General features: G+C 39.6%; 1 protein-coding gene across 1 annotated transcript in view; it reads right to left on the reverse strand.

Moving 5' to 3' along the window:
• Positions 1–3,709: 3,709 nt before the first annotated feature.
• Positions 3,710–22,369, reverse strand: part of Naa25 (N(alpha)-acetyltransferase 25, NatB auxiliary subunit) — a 75,825-nt gene continuing 57,165 nt past the window's right edge. The window contains exons 16-24 of the mRNA XM_005403187.2: positions 21,309–21,460; positions 20,662–20,787; positions 18,470–18,713; positions 17,738–17,861; positions 16,646–16,711; positions 14,809–14,906; positions 13,919–14,029; positions 9,481–9,627; positions 3,710–6,653 (exon numbers count right to left, since the gene is read on the reverse strand). Coding sequence (XP_005403244.1) covers positions 6,531–6,653; positions 9,481–9,627; positions 13,919–14,029; positions 14,809–14,906; positions 16,646–16,711; positions 17,738–17,861; positions 18,470–18,713; positions 20,662–20,787; positions 21,309–21,460 — 1,191 coding nt within the window. The 3' untranslated portion in view covers positions 3,710–6,530. The remainder of the gene's footprint in view (positions 6,654–9,480; positions 9,628–13,918; positions 14,030–14,808; positions 14,907–16,645; positions 16,712–17,737; positions 17,862–18,469; positions 18,714–20,661; positions 20,788–21,308; positions 21,461–22,369) is intronic.

Below are 22,369 nucleotides of genomic sequence, written 5' to 3' on the forward strand. Positions count from 1 at the left end.
TGAGACAGGAGGATCATTGTGAGTTTGAGACCAGCCTGGGCTACAAAGTGAGCTCAAGGCCAGCCTGAACTGCATAGCGAGACTCTGTCTCAAAAAAAGCCAAAAAAAAAAAAAGACTCAAATAGCAACACTGATAAACAACATTGAACCAACTGGGTAGTTATTTTTCATGATCTATGAGATATGTATAGCAAAGTCTTTGTTTTTAGAGTTTAGACAACTAAATGATATAATTCAGTCCATTTTGAAAGTTAAAATTATTTCCCAGGTAAATGGTTTTATCATTATTAGTTACTCAGTAAATACCAACTTCTAAAACGTATCATGGAGCTGGGTGTGGTGGTGCACACCTGTAATCCCAGCCCTTGGGAGGCTGAAGCAGGAGGATTACCATGAGTTACAGGGCCAGCCTAGGCTACATAGTTCAAAGCCAACCAGAACTACTTAGTGAGATGCCATCTTGATGAAAAAACAACAACTGGAGAGCATTGTATTCACATTCAGATTTTTTCTCGGGAATGAAGAGCAGTTATCTACAATGGTAAGTTTCCCAACTGAACTCTTCTCATATTTAACCACTTAAAAATTCCATCAGGCTGACCATTGTGACACACAACAGTAATGCCAGCACTGGGAGGCTGAGACAGGAAGATTGCTGTGAGTTTGAGGCTAGCCTGGACTCCATAGGGAGTTTTAAGGCCTGTCTGGACTATAGCAAGACCCTGACTGAAAACAAAGTAACAGCCATCAAACTGCTTCTGCCTGGGCATGGTGGCACACACCTGTAATCCCAGCAATTGGGAGGCTGAAGCAGGATTGTGAGTTGAGAGACCAGCCTGGGCTACATAAGTGAGCTCAAGGCCAGCCTGCACTGCATAGTGAGACCCTGTCTCAAAGACAAAAAAAAAAAAAACCCCAAAAACCTACAGCTTTTGAAATGTCTAAATGCATGCACACCCAGATATTAAGTTAAATGGAGATGATAGATAAAACCTTGAACTGTTTGTTTTCCTCAATTTCAGCTGCACTGGTATTAGTCACTGAAAAAAAAAGTTGAGGAAAAGTCATGTGTTCAACTTGACAGAACAAAAAAATAGTTTATGCTTACAGTTCACTTGTTACCTAAACGTCCACCTCTCATAAATGGTGTATGCACTGTCTTAACTATTTGTCCAGAAATTTCAATATTTCTTTTTTTTTGGTCTTTTTTAGACAGGGTCTTGCTATGTAGGTCAGGCTGGTTTTGAGCTCACTTTGTAGCCCAGGTTGGTCTCAAACTTGGAACGACCCTCCAGCCTCAGCCTCCCGAGTACTGGGATTACAGGCGTGTGCCACCGTGCTCGGCCCCTTTTTTTTTTTTTTTTTTTTTGGTACCGGGAATCGAACTGACCTTGCACTTGCCAGGCAGGCGCTATGCCGTTGAGCTGTGTCCCCGTTCCTTCATTTTCGAGACAGGGTCTTGCTACGTAGTTCAGCACAGCCTCTCAGTGCTGTCATTTCATGCTACTTTGTATGAAAAATTTTGTTCTAAGGCACATGTGAATTTTCTCAGATGGTGCCAATGAGACAAGCAAGAAGTGCCTAACTTTTTTTCCTCCAGGGGTGTTGTGGATTGGCCAGCAGCTGTCCTTGCCCCACTTCCCTTTGCAATGGGCTGGGACAGTTTGTATCAGTGTCTTCCCTGGCTATCAAACCACACTATTCCTCACTTCAAGGAGAGTTCAGCCCAGACAGCATGGAGCCCTCCGTAACTCCCACTTCAGAAGATGCTGCTGCCTTTTTGCAGAAGGAAAGGCTGCCGGGGATAGAGCTCAGCGGCACAAGTGCCTGCCTGGCAAGCGCAAGGTTCTGAGTTCGATTCCCGGTACCTGCCCTCCCCCCACCTCTGCAAAAAAAGGGAAGAGGCACCCTGAGGTGACTAAGATCAGGGAGGGACCTGGGTCCCTTATTTGCATATCTGACATCAGTGCTCTTCCAACCTTGCTCACTGAAACAGGCCACCTACCAGCTGCTATATCAGCAGCACTCCCCAGCCACTCCTTAGGTGTTGGCCTACAGAGCTGACTCCTGGGTACCAGCCCTCTTGTGCTGCAGGACAGGACCTGTTAATATAGCCTCACTTTGGTGTGATGGCCTACAATACTGCTCATTTCTTATGTAGTGTGGGTTCCAAAAGTCATGTAAATCTACTTGGGATTTTTATCCTGAGCAGTATGGACAAAGCCATCGTTTCTAAAGGAAGAGCAATAAACACCCGGAGCTGTTAACCCCAGAGAGCTGCAGAGACCAGAAGCAGAGACCACCACGAGGTGGACTCAACCTAGTGTCCAGCACAAGCCAGCATCATATAGTGACGGCCAGCAGACGCAGTGACCAGCGGCTGGCTGTGTGAATTGTTGGCATTCAGCCTGACGTGGTATCATCTGGTGGCATCGAGACTGTCGGCAGAGCAGTCTTCAGCACTTTGCTGACTCATGATTTCCATGTGAATCGAGCAGGAGAACCCAGGATATACCAAGTTCCTTCAGTTTACAAGTCGTTCTTGGTAGCTGATAACCACAGAAATGTGCACAGGTAGAGTCACACCAAGACATGCATAAGGAACTAAGAATCTAGGGACTTTAACATGACTGTGAAGAGTAAGAATATGAGATGGCGGGGGGGTGCGGGGAGACTAGATTTTAGTTCATTTATCAGGGAGCCGCACCTTCTGGGCTATATGCTGGAGGTTACTGAAAAGGCGTGTACCGCCCAAGCATAAGCTGTGGTCAGAAGCCCACAGATGTCGCTATAAGCATTTGACTCACGGCAGCACTCATCACGGAAATGAATGTATCAAGGAAGTAACAGCATGTAAACACACAGGAACATTAAAAATGTGTGCCTGAGCTCTTCTTTAGTGAGGTATAGCAAAGTATGTGGCCTTTTGGAACTCACTATGTAGCCCAGGCAGACGTCAGTCCTCTGCTTCAGCTTCTTGAGTGCTGGGATTATAAACATGAACCACTATACCCAGCTTCAAATCAAAAAACAACAAAAAACTCTTAAAGGACGTATAAGGGGACTTAATATCACAGGACAGAAACTAGAGGGAAAAACAGCTATTTCCACCAAGTTATCCCCACCTCTGCCTGGCTACGAGGGCCTGACTAAGCCAGTTCCCACGATGTTGTCTCCTGCCACTCCTTTCACTAGATTCCGTGGACACACACAGCCATTTCCTACTGCAGCCTCGGCACTTATGTTTTACTCATGACGAAGTCTTCCTTATTCAGGTCATGAGAGGCTGACCCAGTTTAAACTGACTCTCTAGGCATACTCTACTCTATACCCTAACTTACTTTTTTAAGCAGGACTTAAGTACAAACTAGTATTTTTATTGCCTCTTCCCTAGTTCAGAGCCACTAAATAGGATATAGGACCTCATTTACCATTCTATCAGCAAAGCCTAAAATTTAGGAACCACACACATAATAATAAATGTTCAATACATACATATATGTGAAATTAATAAATGTGCGTATGGAAGGAATTACTTTTAAACCAAACACAGGTGACCTTGGAACAAAAACTGTAAATTCACAAATAATAAATTTTTGCAGGGGATATAGCACTCAACACAGAATTGAGATGAGTTATACCATTTTTCAGAAGGTTGTAGCTTCTAAGAATCTGGAAAAAAAAAAATGAACCAGGCAGAAATGCCAACTGAAAATGAAAATGTTTATATAAATTAACCCATCCAGTTTAAAGTAGATTTGCTATTCTCCACTTCAGTTTAAGAAGGAAGACTATAAACTTCCCATATTAATAAATCACATCAAATAAGTAGGAAGTTTCAATAACAAACTTTTAGATACACTGAAACCCCTTTATATATTAAAAGTTAAAATGAAAGACAAACCCAGATTGAACATAGTGATTGCAAAATATAATGCAATTTTGAACAATTAAAATTATGAAAATATACAAAATCGATGGGCAACACAACTAGGCATTTGTACATTTTCCATTTTGTGGAGAATACTGAAAGTTTCTCTACCTTTTATCTGCATCAGATAAACGACTTAACCAAATGTTTGCTTTGGAGAATCTTAACTTAGGATCTCAGTAGTATAAAAAGCAATAAGTTTTTCAGTCTGTAAACAGTAGTCGTGTTTTTTCTTTCCTTTTTTTTTTAAATATCAATTTACCACACAAAAACAAAACAGAACAAAAAACCATACAAACCAAAAACAGCAGCAGCAGCAACAGGTTATTTGGGAATTTTCTTCAAATATCAATGACATACAATTGCTGGGAGAGGGTGCTTTTTACTCATGTAAGAATATATATATATAGATATAATTTTTTAACTGTACACAATTTATAGTGCATGACAGATTCCAAAAGAATAGATTGATAAAAGATATTGGCCATTTCTGCATAATTTCATTCTTTTTACAATTATCTCAAATGTGAGTTGGATCTAACTGAATTGCTACATTTAATAGTAAAACCAGCAAGTAATGAAGGAAGTATAACTTCAAAAGTAACATTATTTGTCAGTAAAACCAGTAGAAGTCCCAGATACCCCTAGGCAGGAGACTGGTTAGGTAGACCACCAGAGTCACACTCTGTCCCTGAGGACCAAGGCCAGCCCACCGAGCACACATACACTAGATTGATCATGGTCAGTTGACAGAAGTTGTAAAGAGGATTTCTATGTCTATGTACAGTACTTTTTTGGATATTCAAAGAAACATCATTCTAAGAACACATGCCATACATACATCCCTCCCACCCCTGCATACACACGAAGTTCCATTTCTAAAATAGGCGATAGTTTTATGAAATAATGATATGTTATCATTAAAGGAGATTCAGAATCTGAATTTTCAATTCATTCTGTTTGAGACAGTTCTTCCTTTGAAGATGAGGCATCTGATGGCCGTAAGTACCAATTTATATCAAAAATAGTATTTTGAAATTATTTGATAGACTAGCTCCTCCAACAAGTCTTATTTTAAACAGGTAATTTAGCAATTTCTAAAAATTTCCTTGGTGTTTAAACAGTTATTAATCACCCTATCAAACTGTAAACCTAAGAAAATCAAGACAAGGGAACAAAAACGCAAACTTTGGACACACAGATTTTCCCAGTTCTCTTTTGGTTGCTTTTACAGTAAGTATCACATTTCACTGGGGCAGTGCATATGAAAGGATCACTGAGGCCTTTAAGACCAAATCCTGTCAGATGCTTCAATTTCCTCATCAAATTCATTTCTTTGCTCTTACAGAATTATTAACTTTAACCGTACTTAGGTAACAAAGACCAACAACAGAAGCAAGAATTCCAACACCAAAAAAAAAAAAAAAAAAAGTTATCAAAGAAATTGTAAAAATTGCCTAACATTTTCAAGAGCAATTTTTATCTTTTCTATCAGATCAACCTCTGAAGCTACACAGTCTTGGGGATCAGACCTCCAAATCCACGAAGTAAATACCATCTTGGTATAACTCTCAAGTTTCAAGAAATCAGACCGAGCATTAAATCCATTGGATAGCATTTCTTTTGCCAGGCTAAAACTTAAAAGCCTAGGTTAAATTGATTCATCCCAAACCAAATTAAAATTAAAAACACTAAAATAGTAAATTTTTTCAAGCATATATATATGCCATATATATATGACTCAAATCAATTGCAGAATGACTCACAAAACCAATGGAAGAACTATCAGACTTGCCTGTATAAATTATGTACACCTCTCTCTAAAATAGTGACTCCCAGTTGGATGAACGACAGCAAACTAGTCCTCAGCAGGTTCATTCAGTGGTCTGTACTGCTTTCCCCTCTGAACAGCAGTAAAGTAAGAGCTTTCTGTGCCTTCTGTGTGAGACAACTCACAGGAGCTGGACAGGGATATCTTGCCTATCAAAACTGTTAAGTGAAAAGTGAGCACCTGTGGTCATCGGAGTGGTACCTTTCAGAGCAAGTATTTCTGCCCAATCTCATCCAAGGTGGACTTGCCTTGAGTTCAGTGGGAGTGACATAGCTGAGAAAACCTCAACATGAATCTGCTGCTGTGGACAAGGACCTGCTCCCAATCATGCCCCGCTCTACCTCTGCTTTTGGCTTCCAATGGCTCAAGACCAGACTAAAACTCCCACTGCTCCGACGGGAGGGCTATTCAGCTGCTCTGAGGTTGACGCTTTACACTTAATTTCTATTGCTGCTTTTACACTCCCCCCAGGTGTTTCTGGTGACGGGAGGGAAGAAAAGTAGGGTACTCTTGTTGCTGCCATATAGATGAACATGTATAAAAAAGTGGTCAAACCCAGATGAGGGTCCTGCTTCCGGTTTATATACAATAATTTAATCAGTTGTATATATTTAATATCTAAAAAATTAATTCACGATCAAAGTCCTTCATGCATTTTATGAGGAAGTTCTGGATTACAATGATGGTCAACCAGATGTTGCTTTTGCCTGGGAAGATGATATTGTCACTTCTCCTGTAGAGTCATCAGTGCCTATGGTTTATGCGTCCTTAAATTTTTAGTTTCTTTGTGGTCTCAAGCCTTTTTTTCAGCAGCTCCCCCATTTCCAGAAGTGAGTGCAGATAACTGCTCTGCACCTTCTCTTGCACAGTCTTTGAAACTTTTCTCTCTTCCTGCAAAGAGACACACGTAAGAGGTTTTGCTCAAAATTCATCCACCTGCGTTACTGTTCCTCAGATAAAAGTTTCAAACTACCATCACCCCACTGCAAGCTCTATCAGGATGGGTCATTTTCAATGTACAAAGACAGCTAAAGCACAGACATGTCTAAAGTGCAGTTATACGTTTTTTCATGTTTTCCCATGTGATTTTTTAACAAGACCCTGCTGCTTCAGCATCATTACTCTGTCAATTACATTTTGTTGTACGTTATATAAAGTAGGAAAACTGAGATTTCTGTCTGTTAGCTTTTTTTGAGATATGGTCTCGCTCTGTAGTTCAGGCTGTCTGTGAACTCACTATAGCCGAGGCTGGCCTCAAACTTGCACCACTCCTCCTAAGTGTGGAACTACAGGCATGGGTCACCATGCCTGGCACGAACTCCATCTTTTGCAGGAAGACTGACAAGTCTCCCTCCACCTGACAAACTTCATAAATTCAAGAGACCAAACAATAAGAAACCATCACTTTCCACCTCGATAAACACAGTATTTGCTGCCGTATATGGGCTCAGGAAGAACCATTACAAAAAGGTGCAGGGCTGCAGTGTTCAAATAGCGGAAGGAGGATGAGTGAGGGCTGGTTACATGAAGTTGTCTGAAATCCAGAAATGCAGGAGAAACCAGGTACAACAGTACTCTTTCAGATCCAGTCTACCTTAGAAATTTACATGGACATAGGAAGGTTTGTAAAAACATTTCATTCAGCATCAGATGTAAAAGCAGCTATACTGAACCTTCCACACATTCAATCAACAAGTACAATGAAACTATTCGGGGGAAAAATAAATCTGTACGGAACACATTGTTTGCTTATTGTCATTAAGATCAAAACAGTGTAACGAATATTTAACATTTACATTGTATTAAATATGTCAGTAATGTAGAGATTATCTGAAGTATACCAGAGGATGTATGCATGTCCTATGCAAACACTATGTCATTTTTTATAAGAGACCTGAGCCTCTGTGGCTTTCTGGCATGCACAGTGCAAGTGTCCTCTGGACCCCACTGTGCATGGATACTGAAGGATGACTATATAAAGAGATGACATAATCCAGGCACAGCAGCACACATTTGTAATCCCAGCACCCTGGAAGGCTGCAGTAGGATTGCAATTTTGAGAGCCCAACCTGGACAACTCAGCAGGACCCTGTCTCAAAAAATAAAAAAAGGCTGGAGATGTAGTTCAGTATGAAAGTGCTCAGTTCAATCCCCAACACCACAAATTAAAGAGAGAAAAGACAAGAAAGAAGAGGAGAAGAGAGGGGAAGGGACACCTAAAAGGCCTAAGGTGCACTCATATTTTGCTTACTATTTAGCCATTTAATGAACGAGATTGATCCATATAAGTTAGTCGCAATATGTCTCTTGAATATAAGGTTGAAACCTAAAAAAAGAAGGCCCAATAGCCAGGCGAGGAAGCACACGCCTATAATCCTAGTACTCAGGAGGCTGAGGCAGGAGAACTGCCACAAATTTGAGGCCAGTTGGGGCTACACAGTGAGTTCAAGTCCATGCTGAACTACACAGCAAAAACAAAAAAACAAACGTACACAAAAAAACCTAAGAGCCTGGTGTGGTGGCGCATGCCTGTAATACCACACTTGGGAGGCTGAGACAGGAGGAGTGCCATGAGTTTGAGGCCAGCCTAAGTTACATAGTGAGCTCAAGGCCAGCTTAAACTGCATAGTGAAACCCTGTCTCAAAGTAGACCAAAAAAGAGAGGCAGAGAGAGAGAGAGAGAAAAGAAAGAAAGAGAAAGAGAGAAAGAGAGAAAGAGAGAAAGAGAGAAAGAGAGAAAGAGAGAAAGAAAGAAAGAAAGAAAGAGAGAAAGAAAGAAAGAAAGAGAGAAAAAGAAAAAGGAAGGAAGAGAGAAGGCCTAAAATGATATCAGAAAACACCTAATGGTTGGTACTTTCAATTCAAAGTTGGTTCTATTTCCTTTGTGGCCTTCTTGCTCTACCCTAATTATGACTGACATAATTATTTCCAATGTTCAGCATTTATTTTTCCAGGTAATAACTGCTGGGATGGCAAGGAAGCCAACCTATTCTGGAGCAAGTAAACTCTTATTCAAGGAAACTGTCCCTAGATCTCAACAGTGTAACTGATTCTCTCTGATACTTAACAAGAACCAGTTCATCATGCTGACTTTAATTTTCATAGTAAAAGAACAATCCCCAAAATGCAAAGAAGGCTGGGAAAAAAAATGAAGAGAATAATCCACCATTAATGCAATTAGAAAAAAAAAAAAAAGAAAAAGAAATTTGCCAACTAACTTACTTTGGAAGAATTGTTCTCACAAAAAAAAAAAAAAAACAACAGTAAGAAACTACTGCCATATTATAAACCTATACTAACTATAAAGAAAAAAAAGGAAGGAAAAGGAAAAACTTAAACAACTGCCAAAGTACCCTCTAGCTACAAGTTATACCCTGCCACACCCCCATTATATTAGGGGACTGAACCCAGAACTTTACAGTGAGATATAGCCCAAGCCCCTCTTTCATTTTTTATTTTGACAGTCTCACTATATCAGTAAGTTCCCCAGGCTGGGCTTAAACTTGAGATCCTCCTGCCTCAGCCTCCTAGAGTCCTGAGATTACAGGTATGCTCCATTGTGATCAGCTTAGTCACAAGGGCTACATGGAAAGAACGATTAATTGAAACTTTGCGCTTATAATAAAAATAACACCTGAATTCATATATATATATGTGTATGTGTATATATGTGTGTGTGTGTGTATGTATATATATGAATTGCCTATTAACATCTTACCGGAGAGAAAGAAGAGTCTTCTAAAATAAGTTCTTCAAGCTTAACTGCAATTAGATGTGTTTCAAGCCCTTTAATATGATCCACAACATTGGAAATTAGAGTCTGAAGTCCAGAAACATAGTCTTGGAAACTGGTGAAGACAGGCGGCTGGGAATAAGATTTTTAAAAAGTTGAAAGGTGATCAAATATATCTCCTGTGCCTGTGTCACACAAACTTCCCAGGCTCATGCTACACCGTGACTCAAAGCCGCTAACCACAGGAACGGCTACAATGTTGGGTGTTAAGATACTCTCAAACTAACACCTGCAAACTCAGTGATGATGACCATTTTTCCCCCCAAAAGTAAGTTTTTATTTTACTCTGGGGAACTGAAGAAAAGAAATAATAGAAAATGTTAGCTGGTTATTACTCAACTCCGGGCTGGGAATCTCCGGGAATTAGTAAGAGGAACCAAAACTTTATTTTCCTCTCTACACCTTCAAGATTTCATTTTAATGCTAACGGGAAACAGGGGGGAAAAAAGGGAAACAGAAACAGTATTTTAAGTTCTAATAAAAAATGGGTTACAACAGTCAATAAAATTCAGAAAAAGAATAGTGAAGGAACAACTTGCCTTAACAGACATTAGGGCATGAGACATGTTAAAAGTTACAATAAAATCAGGTAGTGTTTTGTTTTGTTTTTTTGTGACAAGGTCTCGCTATGCAGTTCAGGCTGGCCTTGAGCTCACTTTGTAGCCCAGGCTGGTCTCGAACTCACAAGGATCCTCCTGCCCCAGCCTCCTGAGTGCTGGGATTACAGGCGTGCACCACTACGCCTGGCAATTAGGTGGTTTTATAAGTAAATTGGATGTATAAATAACTGTATACAAGTACACTGAAAGAGTGCTAGAGGGTAGCTCAGTGGTGGAATTGCAAGCTCAGCATGCACAAAGCCCTGGGTCTTTGTGCACTATTCCTAGTGCTATTTAAAAAAAAAAAAAAAAAAACCTGGCTAACAGGACAGCAAATTCAAACAAGCCTGGACATGTTTGTGAATCAGGAAAATCCTATCTCGCCAGGTGTGGTAGCGCACACCTGTAATCCCAGCAGGAGGCTGAGGCAGGAGGATTGTTGCAAGTTCAAGACCAGCCTGGGCTACAAAGTGAGCTCAAGGCCAGCCTGAACTGCATAGTGACACCCTGTCTCAAAAAGACCAAAAAAAAAAAAAAAAAAAAAATCCTATCTTGAAATAAAATAGGACTAGGAATGTAGCTCAGTGGGAGGGCTCTGGGTCCAACCCCTATGCCACAAAAATAACAGATATAAAGATCGATTGATAGATGGATGGGAGAGAAACCCTAACTAAAATCAGATAGAAACAAAAAAATGAACTTTATATCATGCTAATTACATAATCTTTGTATTTTTATAAAGTACTTCAACTGTCTACATTCACTAGACCATTCAAAAGACAAAAACAAAAACAAACAAACAAAAAAAAAACCTGCAAAAACTTGGACTTTATGTTGTGGCTGGGCAAATGGAACCAGTAGGGGAAGTGATGAATGAACTCCCAAAACTACACAGTGTTTATTGTGGAAGAGCAAATGAATAAAAAATACTGATACATTTGGGAACCAGGTTCTCACACTCTGGGGAAAGGAAGCTACACAAGAGAAACAAGGAAAGAAGAGCAGACAGAAGAACTGATGATGAATTGCAACTGAAAGTTATCAGTAAGAATTCATCACTTAAAAATGTGGTGTGGGGGAGGCTGGGGGATTTAGCTCAATGGCACAGCGCCTGCCCGACAAGCGCAAGGTCGTGAGTTCGATTCCCTGTACCGAGAAAAAAAAAAACCAAACTGTGTGTCTATGTATGTGTATAACACATTCCCTAAGTCTCTTTACTGAACTAAACTAGAAATAATGAAACCCCAAAAGCAATGAGCACACAAGATGTTGGTGTTTTGCTTTTCGAGTTTTTTGAGACTGGGTCTCACTATGTTGTTTAGGCTGTCCTTCAACTCACGCTCTAGCCCAGGGTGGCCTCAAACTCGTGGTGATCCTCCTGCCTCAGCCTCCCAGAGTGCTGGGATTATAGGTATACACCACCATGCCTCACTAAAATCTTAGTTTTGAAATAGAATTCCCTATAAAGAGATCAGGCTCTCAAATGGTCTAATTTCAGTTCAATGAGAACATATAAAGCACATGGAGCATATCTGCTATTCTAGAAAGTAAGGCTCAAAACCTAACCAGGACACATTAAAAGACAAAAACAAACTTAAAGGGGTGAGCCAAATGTGGGGAACTGGAACATCCAAGAGAAAATCATGCTATATTATAATAAAGTGAACTATAAGGGGCTGGGGATTTAGCTCAGTGGCATAGTGCCTGCCTGGCAAGCACAAGGTCATGAGTTCGATTCCCGGTACTAGGAAAAAACAACAACAACAATAATAAAGTGACCTATAAAAATACAGTGATAGTGACATTAAATATATATTTACTTACACGTTCACATATATATGTATACATACAAAGATATATTCACTATGTATACATATATTGAAGCATATATATGTGAACAAGAGTGGGACAACTGTTTTATAGAATAGAGCCAGCTAATAACTCAGATTACGGGTTGACAGAATTTTAAAATCGCTGTTTTGGCCACATTAATGTACAAAATAAGAAACAGAGGTTTAGGACAGGTGTGATGTCACATGCCTGTAATCCCATCACTCAGGAGGTTGAGGCAGTAGGACTGCTGCAAATTCAAGACCAGCCTGGGCTATAAAGGCCAGCCTGAACTGCATAGTGAGACCCTGTCTCAAAAAGACCAAAATAAGTAAGAAAAAGAAACAGGTTTAACTAACAATAAATGCTGAAACCATGGATGGAAGGCTGGTAGGTGCCAGGCGTGATGGTGAGCTGGTAGGTGCCAGGCGTGATGGTGAATGCCTATAAGCCCAGCACTTGGGAGGCTGAGGCAGGCTGACTGCTGCAAGTTCAAGGCTGGCCTGAACTACATAGTGAGGAAGGACAGCCTGAACTACAAGTGAGACCCCGTGTCAACCACTCCCCCTGCCGCGCCAAAAAAAGGAAGGTAAAAACAGTGATTGAAAGCCACATCAGATTCTTGACAGGATTTCAGGATTCCTGTTTTGGAGACAGGATCTCATTATTTAAACCCAGCTGGCCTCAAACCTGTAAGCCTCCTGCCTCTACCTCCTAACTGCAGGTTTGCACCACCACACCCATCTCAGATTCTAGTATTTTGGAAAAGTCAACAAAGGACATAACTCGATGACTGCAGAAATGTGAATACAGATTTCACATTTCACATTTCACTTGACAATATCACTACATCAATATTCAATTTGAATGTGACGACCTTCTTGATCGCTGTAGTTTTGTCAGAGGCTGCTCTTTTCTTTTCTTTTCTTTTTTCTTTTTTTGTCTTTTTGAGACGGGATCTCTCTATGCAGCTCAGACTGGCCTTGAGCTCACTTTGTAGCCCAGGCTGGTCTCGAACTGGCAAGGATCCTCCTGCCTCAGCCTCCCGAGTGCTGGGATTACAGGCGTGTGCCGCCAAGCCCCACCAGAGGCTGCTGTTTTCTGATGTATTATCAAATCACAAGTCTATTCTTTTGTTTTAAATGGTTCAACAAACACGACAGACAAACAGCAAAAGTGGCAAAGTGGAAACAAGTGGTAATCTAGGTTAAGAGTCCTTGTAGATATCATTATACTAATCTTTCAGCTTTACTGTAGGTAATTTTTAAAAATGTATGGTGCCGAGCCTGCTGGTGTATACCTATAATCCCAGCACTTGGGAGGCTAAGGCAGGAGGACTGCCATGAGTTTGAGGCCAGCCTGGGTTACACAGCAAAACTCTTGTCTCAAAAAAAAAAAAACCAGAATAAATAAAAAATAGGCATAGGCATAAGCCTCTAGTCTCAGATATTTGGGAGCCTGAGGCAGGAGGACCACTTAAATCCCGGAGTCTGAAATCAACCTGGGGAACACATTACAAAATCCTTTCAAAATAAATTAGGAAGCCAAGAAGAATGCACATAGGATTATGAATACTCATAATATGCAAGAAAGAAGTGAAAAGAAAAAGCATCCCACAATCAGATGTGGTGATGTATAATCCTATAATCCCAGGATTTCAAGTCTGAGCTCAGCTTAGGCAATTTAGCAAGAGAAACAGTGAGACAGAGAGAGAGAGAGAGAGAGAGAGAGAGAGAGAGAGAGAGAGAGAAAAGAAGGAAGGAGGAAGGAGGGGAGGGAGGGGAAGGAAAAACAAAGAGAAAGGAAAGGAAAGGGAGAAAGAGAAGGGGGAAGAGAGGAGAGCGAGGCAGGGGGACAGGAAGAAAAAGCAAAAAGAAAAAGCAAAAGAGAAGCAGCTTCACACAGACTGTTACTTTTTTTGTCGTTGTAATTACCATGACAATGGTGGTTTCTTTTTTCTTCTTTTTCTTTTTCTGTAAATTTAATTTGTATGGTCGCAGGACACTCTCACAGTAACTAGATACCCAAAGGATAACAGAAATGGTCTGAAAGAGAAAAAATGGCCAATCTATCAATAAAGATATCTATCACAATGTTAAAGGCAACGGATTAAAGAAAAAATTCTAACTGGCAGTTTCTATACAAATTCTTTCAATTTCTCCCCTGAGTTCTCACTCTCTAGTTTCTACAATCACACCCTGATTTAAGCCTTTACTATCTGCTTAGACTACTGTATTAGCCTAACTTTACACCCTTAATCTGGCTGTTCTAGCTAAACCCATTCTCCATATCACTCTAGTTTTCTTATACTTCCCTGTAAAAGTAGGGGATCCTACTTTTCACCATCCTTAGTGAAAATTCCAAATTGCTAGGCATGGAATCCAAAGATTCTTTACCACATGGCTCTCTCCATATACCTCACCACCCAGGTGAGGCCTTGATTTATAGATCTGTGGAAGGATCTCCCCGGATGATCAGTGCATGCCCTGCACTGTATTAAAGTAGCTGTTTATGCATCTTCCTGGTCTGCAGTGCAGGCATGTGCACACATGTCCAGTTACGACCCACATACCAAGTATATCTTAGGGACCTTTACCGTGCCAGTTACCAGAACAGAGTACACGGCCTTCAGGAACTTACAGAAGGGGAGAAAAGTAAACAGATATGTGACAGAAATAAAGGAAAAATAGCGGACTATAAATAAAGTAGTGTTAAGGAGGTTAAATAGCAGGTATTACATGCCTACTGGCTATTCGTTGTTGGAAAGTGAATCCTGCATACCTTAAGGAAAATCACATTTTTCAGGAAGAGAACAAAAACGTACCTCAACGAAGAAGACCAGATTTTCTAAAAGAATAGGGTGTGTTTTCAAATTACCATCTTTTACTTCTAAGAGGTCACCTTTACATTTACTGAAGACATCTGAAGACAGAAAAATATTTTATACTTTTATTCACCTTTTCAATGTTATTTTTAAGAACACAATATCTAATGTAATAGAGAATAAGCAACTAGAAAAGCTTACTTTGGAGAGCTTCTCATTTCCACTTTCCACCAAAAGAACCAAATACCAGAGGGTATGTACTTTAAGCTCCTTAAAAATCCACGTTGACCACTGTTTGGTTTCCGAGAGGAGGTCTCACTATGTAGTTCAGGCTGACTTTGAACTCTCTAGGCAGCCTAAGGTGACCTTGAACTCTTGGCAATCCTCCTGCCTCAGCCTCCCAACTGCTGGGATTACAGGTGTGATACCTGGCCTGCTCAACAGTCTTTAAAATACAGAAAGCAGCCTTTAAAAGTATATATTCTGGTCACATATGGTGGCACGTGTCTGTAATCCCACCTACTCAGGAGGCTGAGGGAGGACAGTTCCAAGTTCTAGGCCAGCCTGGCCAATTTGATGAGACTGTATCTCAAATTAATATAAATTCCAGGCCAGGGATATAGCTCAGCGGCACAGCGCCTGCCTGGCAAGTGCAAGGTCGTGAGTTTGATTCCTGATACCAAAGGAAAAAAATTCAAATTAATATAAAAAGAGGCTGGGGATATAAGTAAATGATAGGGTGTTTGCCTAGCATGGGCAAGGCCCTGGGTACAATTCCCAGTGTACACACACACACACTTTTTTTTAATTGCAGGGTTGACATATCAGCTAAAACATTTTAAAGGTCCTAGGCACAATAAAATTTCAAAGGTCACAGACACAACAAAATTAGGACGTTGAGCAAATGATTTAGGATAACTTATACCATTATACAGATCAAGAAGGTGTACTGAAGAAATCCATCTTCATAATAGACACTATACTTTATTCTCAGCTTTTAATTTTCAGGCATTTCTCATTTGGGCAATAAAGTAAAAGACCATTTATTTAGGTTTTTGAAAAAGAGCTCTTACAGATTTAAAACACATATATGTACCCTTTTACCGATCAATTCCACTCGTAAAAATTCAAACCCGAGGAAATAATCAAAGGAGTATCCCAGCACTATGTCCCACAATATGAATTTCATCGCTGTTATAACTATAAAAAATAAATACACGATGTACTATGTACTCAACAGAGCAGTACATAAGCAAACTTGTCTGGGTTACATGGCAAATTCAAGATTAGCCTGAACTACAAAGTAAAACCCTGATCAAAACACACATACACACAAACACATCAAAAAACAAACAGAACTGTACATAGGACTGGAGATGGGACTCAGCGCTACAGAACTTGCCTAGCGTGCCCAAGGCCCTAGTTTCAAATCTCTAGCAGTGGCCAAAAAAGAGGAAATATATATATTTATATGAAGTTGACAAGTAAATATATCAAAGATTAAAAAAAAAATCCTAAAATCACAAAAGCACTTTTTTTCATGTTAAAAAATTATTATTATGCATTTTCATATACACACGTATGACTGTTTAGATGGTATCCGGGTACCCTGACTCTAAAGGCTTAACAGCCTGGGGGCCAGGCTAGGGAAAGGAGGGAGACTATATAAGTATCTACTACCTTTGTAATCAAAATCCAATTTTAATAGTAAAAACTGTTCTTTAAAATTCTAAGAATATGCACTATTTTTGAGTCCTACCACAAGTTTGCATTTAAAAAAAAAAAGCTAGTTAGTGCCAGACAACTATATACAAGAATCTACAGTAAAAACACTTACCTTTTAACTGTTCTAACAAAGACTTAAGGCTATTCTCTATTCGCTCCTGTATCTCCACTGTATCCTCTAAAATTGAAAAAAAAAAAAAAAAGAAAAAGTTTTTGTTTAATAAGATAAAGAAACGAGATCAATATCTAAAAGTAACTCATGGGTGAAAGTCATTTTTATTCCTCTCAAGAAGCTTGGCATCTAAATTCTATTACTGAGAGAAAAATATAAAGAAAAGGGGAAAAAATGTAAAAAGAAGGAAAAAAAAGAGTCATTAATTACTTACTACCTAAAATGTTTTAGGGCTTAAAATCTATGTGCTTCATATACTCTAACAGGATCTACAAACCTGCCAGGGATATAGCTCAGCAGCACAGCGCCTGCCTGGCAAGCACAAGGTCCTGAGTTTGATTCCCCATACCAAAAAAAGGACCTACAAAGCTTATAATTTTAAAGAAAACAAAAAACACGGTCAATGGAATAACTGTGATCTCACTGCGTAGAGAGCTCAGAAAAAAATGTAGGGTTATAATTTTTTAAATCCAACTCAATAAAAAACCTAGTACTATTTCAACAAATCAAGGCTTTCATCAGCTTTTAGATCTAATAATTGACTTTATTTTTCTATTGTATTTATGTATGTTTGTTTTTGAGACAGGCTCTCACTATGGGTTCTGGCTGACTTGAACTCACTATGTAGCCCAGGCTGGTCTCGAACTCATGGTGATCCTCCTGCCTCTGCCTCCTGTGTGCTGGGATTACAGGTATGCATTACCACGCCCAGTTAACTCACTTTAAATATGGAAAGGAATTGTGCTTCTGAAACATTACTTTGAAATCTGTGAATGTGCCCTCTCATACAGTAACCCAGACATTTCCCAAGCAGCTTCTAGCTTTCCTCTATTCCACAATATTTTGTTGAGAGAGGGTCTCACTATGTAGCTCAGGCTGGCCTTGACCTCACTGCCATCTTCCTATAGGTGTGCACCACCATGCCCAGCTTTTTCCATATATTTCTAAATGTGAGGCTATAAAATTTTAATTGCATTTACTAATTTTTCAATGATAAAAACCCAGTGAACATATACACAAGTATATACTTACCCAAACCATTGGTATCCAGCTCATAAATATCATTAACAAGATAAAAGGAACTTATCTGGCATTGAGAACAGCCAGAATTAAAGAATCCACTCATTCTGGTAGGTACAGGACCAAGGAAAGGATACTGGAAATAAAGAGGGAAAATTATATCCTTTAATTCATGCAAAATAAGGAAACAAAGGATTACAACAAGTAGATAAAACCTGTCTCGGTAATTTAGTGAAAACCCATTAACCAGCAAACTAATAACTAAAACGTTACAATATAAACAGAGATGTATAAATTTGTTGATGGTTATTTAAAATTTTTACTTATTACCAAAAAAACCCTTATTTTGCTCTTCTTCACTATCTACTCCACATATGAAGAAAGTCTCTATAATTCTTTGAGACTATAATACCCTTTTTCCTATAGACGCCATAAACTGGGACTGAACATTAAAACTGTTTCTTTACTGCTCAACTAACCCCAAACTTCATGATATGGCAAAAATACCATCAAATGGCAAAAACTATGCTGGCAGCTGGGCGTGGTGACGAACACCTGTAATCCCAGCGCTCGGGAGGCAGAGGCAGGAGGATCATTGCAAGTCTAAGGCCAGCCTAGGCTACAAAGTGAGCTCAAGGCCAGCTTGAACTGCATAGCAAGACTCTGTCTCAAGAAGACAAAAAAAAAAAAAAAAATCATAAATATAATGATTGCAGCTCTGACAACAAATACTTTTAATGATACCTGAATTTCCTTCTCAATAAATCGCTTTCCTGTCTCCACAGCTGCCTCTAGCTGTTGAAGGAGCAAACGCAGAATATCAATCCGGGAGGATACACCGTTCTCAGCAGTCTTCTCTGAGTTCTTTGGCTCCACAGCGTGGTTAAGACTTGGAAGTCCACTGATAAGCCTCAATGTTAGGGAACGAATCCTTAACCACATGGTCTCCTCCTCCAAGGAGAGTTTCTTATGCTCTTCAGAAACATCCCTTCAACAGAAACACCACCAGACCGTGCATTTTATTCAACCTGCTGCCTTCAAGTTTTTCAACATGTCATCAGTCAAGGCACCTTTGAATGAACCCAGCACTCATTTACCATCTGAATGATCGTGGACAAGCAAAAAACCGCCTGAAACCTCACCTCTCTCTTAGTAAAATGGGCACAATAACCCAGCTACAGATCATTTCCCCACTAGACTTCTTCAATGATGATGAAAGTACCTCATTATACAAAGAATTCAAATGTTAGAGAAGTAAAAATTACAAAGAGAAAGTGTCCCAATAATGAAACACCCACATAGCAACAAGCTTGGTATAAGCCTGTACTCTAACCATTCCTTAAATGTCAAGAGCGGCTCACTGTGCCTCGACTGTTCAAACCACATGGTTTACAGTGAACATCTTCTTTCCTTCTGGAGTCTGGGATATTGGTACAAGCTGGACACAGCCGCTAAAAACCTTGAGCATGGAGTCTCTATCCAGCTTTCCAAGAGCAACACTGCACATGTATTATAGCATTTTTCCTTGCTAGAGAGGAGTACATTTGATGTGTCACCTCATAGGGGGACAGAGCAGTGGAAATCTGCACATGGAATTCTCCAGGCTCTGCCTGTACCTTTTCCTCTGACAGTTATTCTGTCATGTGTCCATTTGCTATAACAACCTTAGTCATGAGTGCAACTATACACTGAATCTTGAGTCACTCTAGCAAATCCCTGAATGTGATCTTGGCAAACTATAGGTCATACTACCTCATACAGCCATCATTGCATTCTTGTGCATTTATTTCCTTAGGTTTCACTTTCCTAGAAGCAGATGTGCTGAAATAAACAGTACGTGGTAGCATTTTAAATCTTCATGCATATTGCTTAAATCCCTATAGGAAGGTTATATAAAATTTAATCACTTTACAAACACATGACAATAGCCACTTTTTTCATACAACTTTTTTTTTCTTTTCTTTTTCTTTTTTTTTTGCCTTTCTGAGACAGGGTCTCACTATGCAGTTGAGGCTGGCCTTGAGCTCAGGTTGTAGCCCACGTTGGTCTCGAACTTGCAGCAATCCTCCTGCCTTGGCCTCCCGAGTGCTGAGATTATAGGCACGCACCACCACACCTGGCTTTTTCATACAATTTTGCTGATCATGTTTTAATCTTTTGTTAGAAATAAAATTTCTATTGCTATAGTGCATTTCTTTGAAATTCTTATTAATCTCTTTGCACAAACTATTTCTCATTTTCTTTCTGTTAATTCATTAAGAGTTTTCTGTAGAGATGAAGGATATTAACATAAACAAATTAGGACCGGGCATGGTGGCACACACCTGTCATCCCAGCACTTGGTAGGCCTCTGAGGCAGGAGGACTGCCATGAGCTCTAGGCCAGCCTGGGCTACACAGTGAGTTCAAGGCTGGCCTGAACTACACAGCACGACCCTGTCTCAACATCTCAAAAAAAGAAGAAAAAGAAGGGGTCGGGGAAAGACTGGGGACTGAAGATGAAAAGTGCTTGCTTAGCATATGCAAAGCCCTGGGTTCAATCACCGAATCTCTCAAACATATACACTATGGAGAAATTTACCAATTTACTATAAATCTTTTAAGACTGAAGTCTAACTTCCAGAGTTGAAGTACTCCTAAACGTTTTCACTTACTTAAAAATATGTCCTGTATTTTTCTAAAATTTCTAAGGAGTTTTAACACATAATCCTTAATCTGTCTGGAATTTGTTCTCATACATAATACAAATATACTTTACAGTGAGGTAGAGCTAATAGTCCCAACATAGGAGCAAGATATATCTTCTTTCTTTGGCTTGCTTGTATTTTATGCTCTCAACAAGAAACATGCTATTTACATTTGTGCAAAAAGAGATTTTTTTAAAATCTTAGATTCACCTAATTCTTTAGAAATAAACTGCTTGAGGTTAAATCTTACCGGTCTTTTGGATCCCAGCTGAAGAAAACATTTAAATCTCTGTTATCTCGCAAATCTTCCCACGGAATGTCATCCTCTTCTGGCCTAAGATTCATTGACTTTATACTTTCTGCTAAACTAGTTGATCTGTAATATAGAGTAGTTACATCTTATTTCAAAGCAAAACAGACATGAAAACATATTAGCCAGTACTGTTTTACTAGAAAGATAGGACAGGAAATAGGAAGGAAGGATTTACTATTAAGGAATAAGACCTAAACAAGGCGTGGTGATATGTGCCTGCAATCACAGCACTCCAGAAGGCTCAGGCAGGAGGATCACTGTGAGTTTGAGGCCTGCCTCAGTTACACAGTGAATTCAAGGCCAGCCTGAATTACATGATGAAACCCTATCTCAAAAAAAAAAAAGACCAGGCGGTGATGATCCTTCTCAAATGGCTTCTGAATTAGATCTGAAGATGCTGCTGACAGCACTCTATCATACTCCACGACAGGTTAGAGGCTGCTTCCCTCTGTTCCCTCCTCCTTTCTCCTCTTCACCACATTTTCCTTATCGTAAGCCTGCTAACGATACCCACGAGCCTACTGATGGTACTACAACATCTAGGATCATTCTATAGTTCTTTTTACCTCTCATGTAATACTTACATATTGGCTTCAAGTAGAAGATCTAATAGCATTCGTTCCGTACGGACTTGTGCAAAATGAAGAGAATTATTCAGCCTGTTCCTAAAAGCGATAAATTCTGGGATCTTCTCAAACGCACCATATTTGTAAGCTTGAATAATATATTCTGAGGTCTGGGAAGGAAAGATATCACCTTGGTATGAATATTACATTTTAGGCAATGTAAGCAAATTCTGCCAACCAAAACAAAATATCTGAGTTAAAATTAAGCAAAGTTTTAACTCAGTCTTTAAAGGTCTTAGTCAAGTAGAGTACCAGCTTTTAAAAATGTTACTTTTCTGCCTTGCTGCACGAGTCCCATGTCTTCTTTACTAATACTACTAATTACAATACCCAGCTGCTGCTACCATCTCATGAACCTTCTCTAGCCAACCAATCTTTCAATGCAACAGGACTGGAGATTTTGTTACGCCACATCAGACAAAAATTTGGTTAGTGCCATTCTGGAAGGGATATTACTCCATGTTTTTCTGCATCTAAGAAAAACTGTGTTTTATACAAAGGTTCCACCCCACACACCCAAAATAAAAATCACTCTCCTTCAGAAAAAACAGACTACTCCTTGGTTTTCCTTCTAAATACTGTATCACATATACATATATGCATTACATCAGGATAGAAGTAAGACACGAAACAAAAGACTATAAAAAATTCATATACTAATCCGTTCTGAGGACAGAAAGACTCCAAGACCAGTTTTCTTGTCCATAGACAAGTGAAAGGAACACTTATCACATGTGTTTTAATTGTAGGTTAACACATGCATATACATAAAACATTACAGAACAGAGGCAAGATAAAGAACTCTAACCAGAAATCTTGGCACAATGGAAGAAAATCTCAGGGAAGAGCATTTCACAGGTGGGGGCCTATGCCATCAGAATCAGAAGAAAGCAGATCACCTCTTTGGGCCAAGAAAGTGTTAGCTCAAAGCTGATGTCTACCCCAAAAGATCCTTTCTAGAAAAGCCAGTCTTTTTGCACAGCCTCAATTAGTCAGCACTAGCCCCATCTCCGTTACTT

The sequence above is a fragment of the Chinchilla lanigera genome, unplaced genomic scaffold (genome assembly GCF_000276665.1).
Source record: "Chinchilla lanigera isolate Chin_1 unplaced genomic scaffold, ChiLan1.0 scaffold00081, whole genome shotgun sequence".
Classification (NCBI taxonomy): domain Eukaryota; kingdom Metazoa; phylum Chordata; class Mammalia; order Rodentia; family Chinchillidae; genus Chinchilla; species Chinchilla lanigera.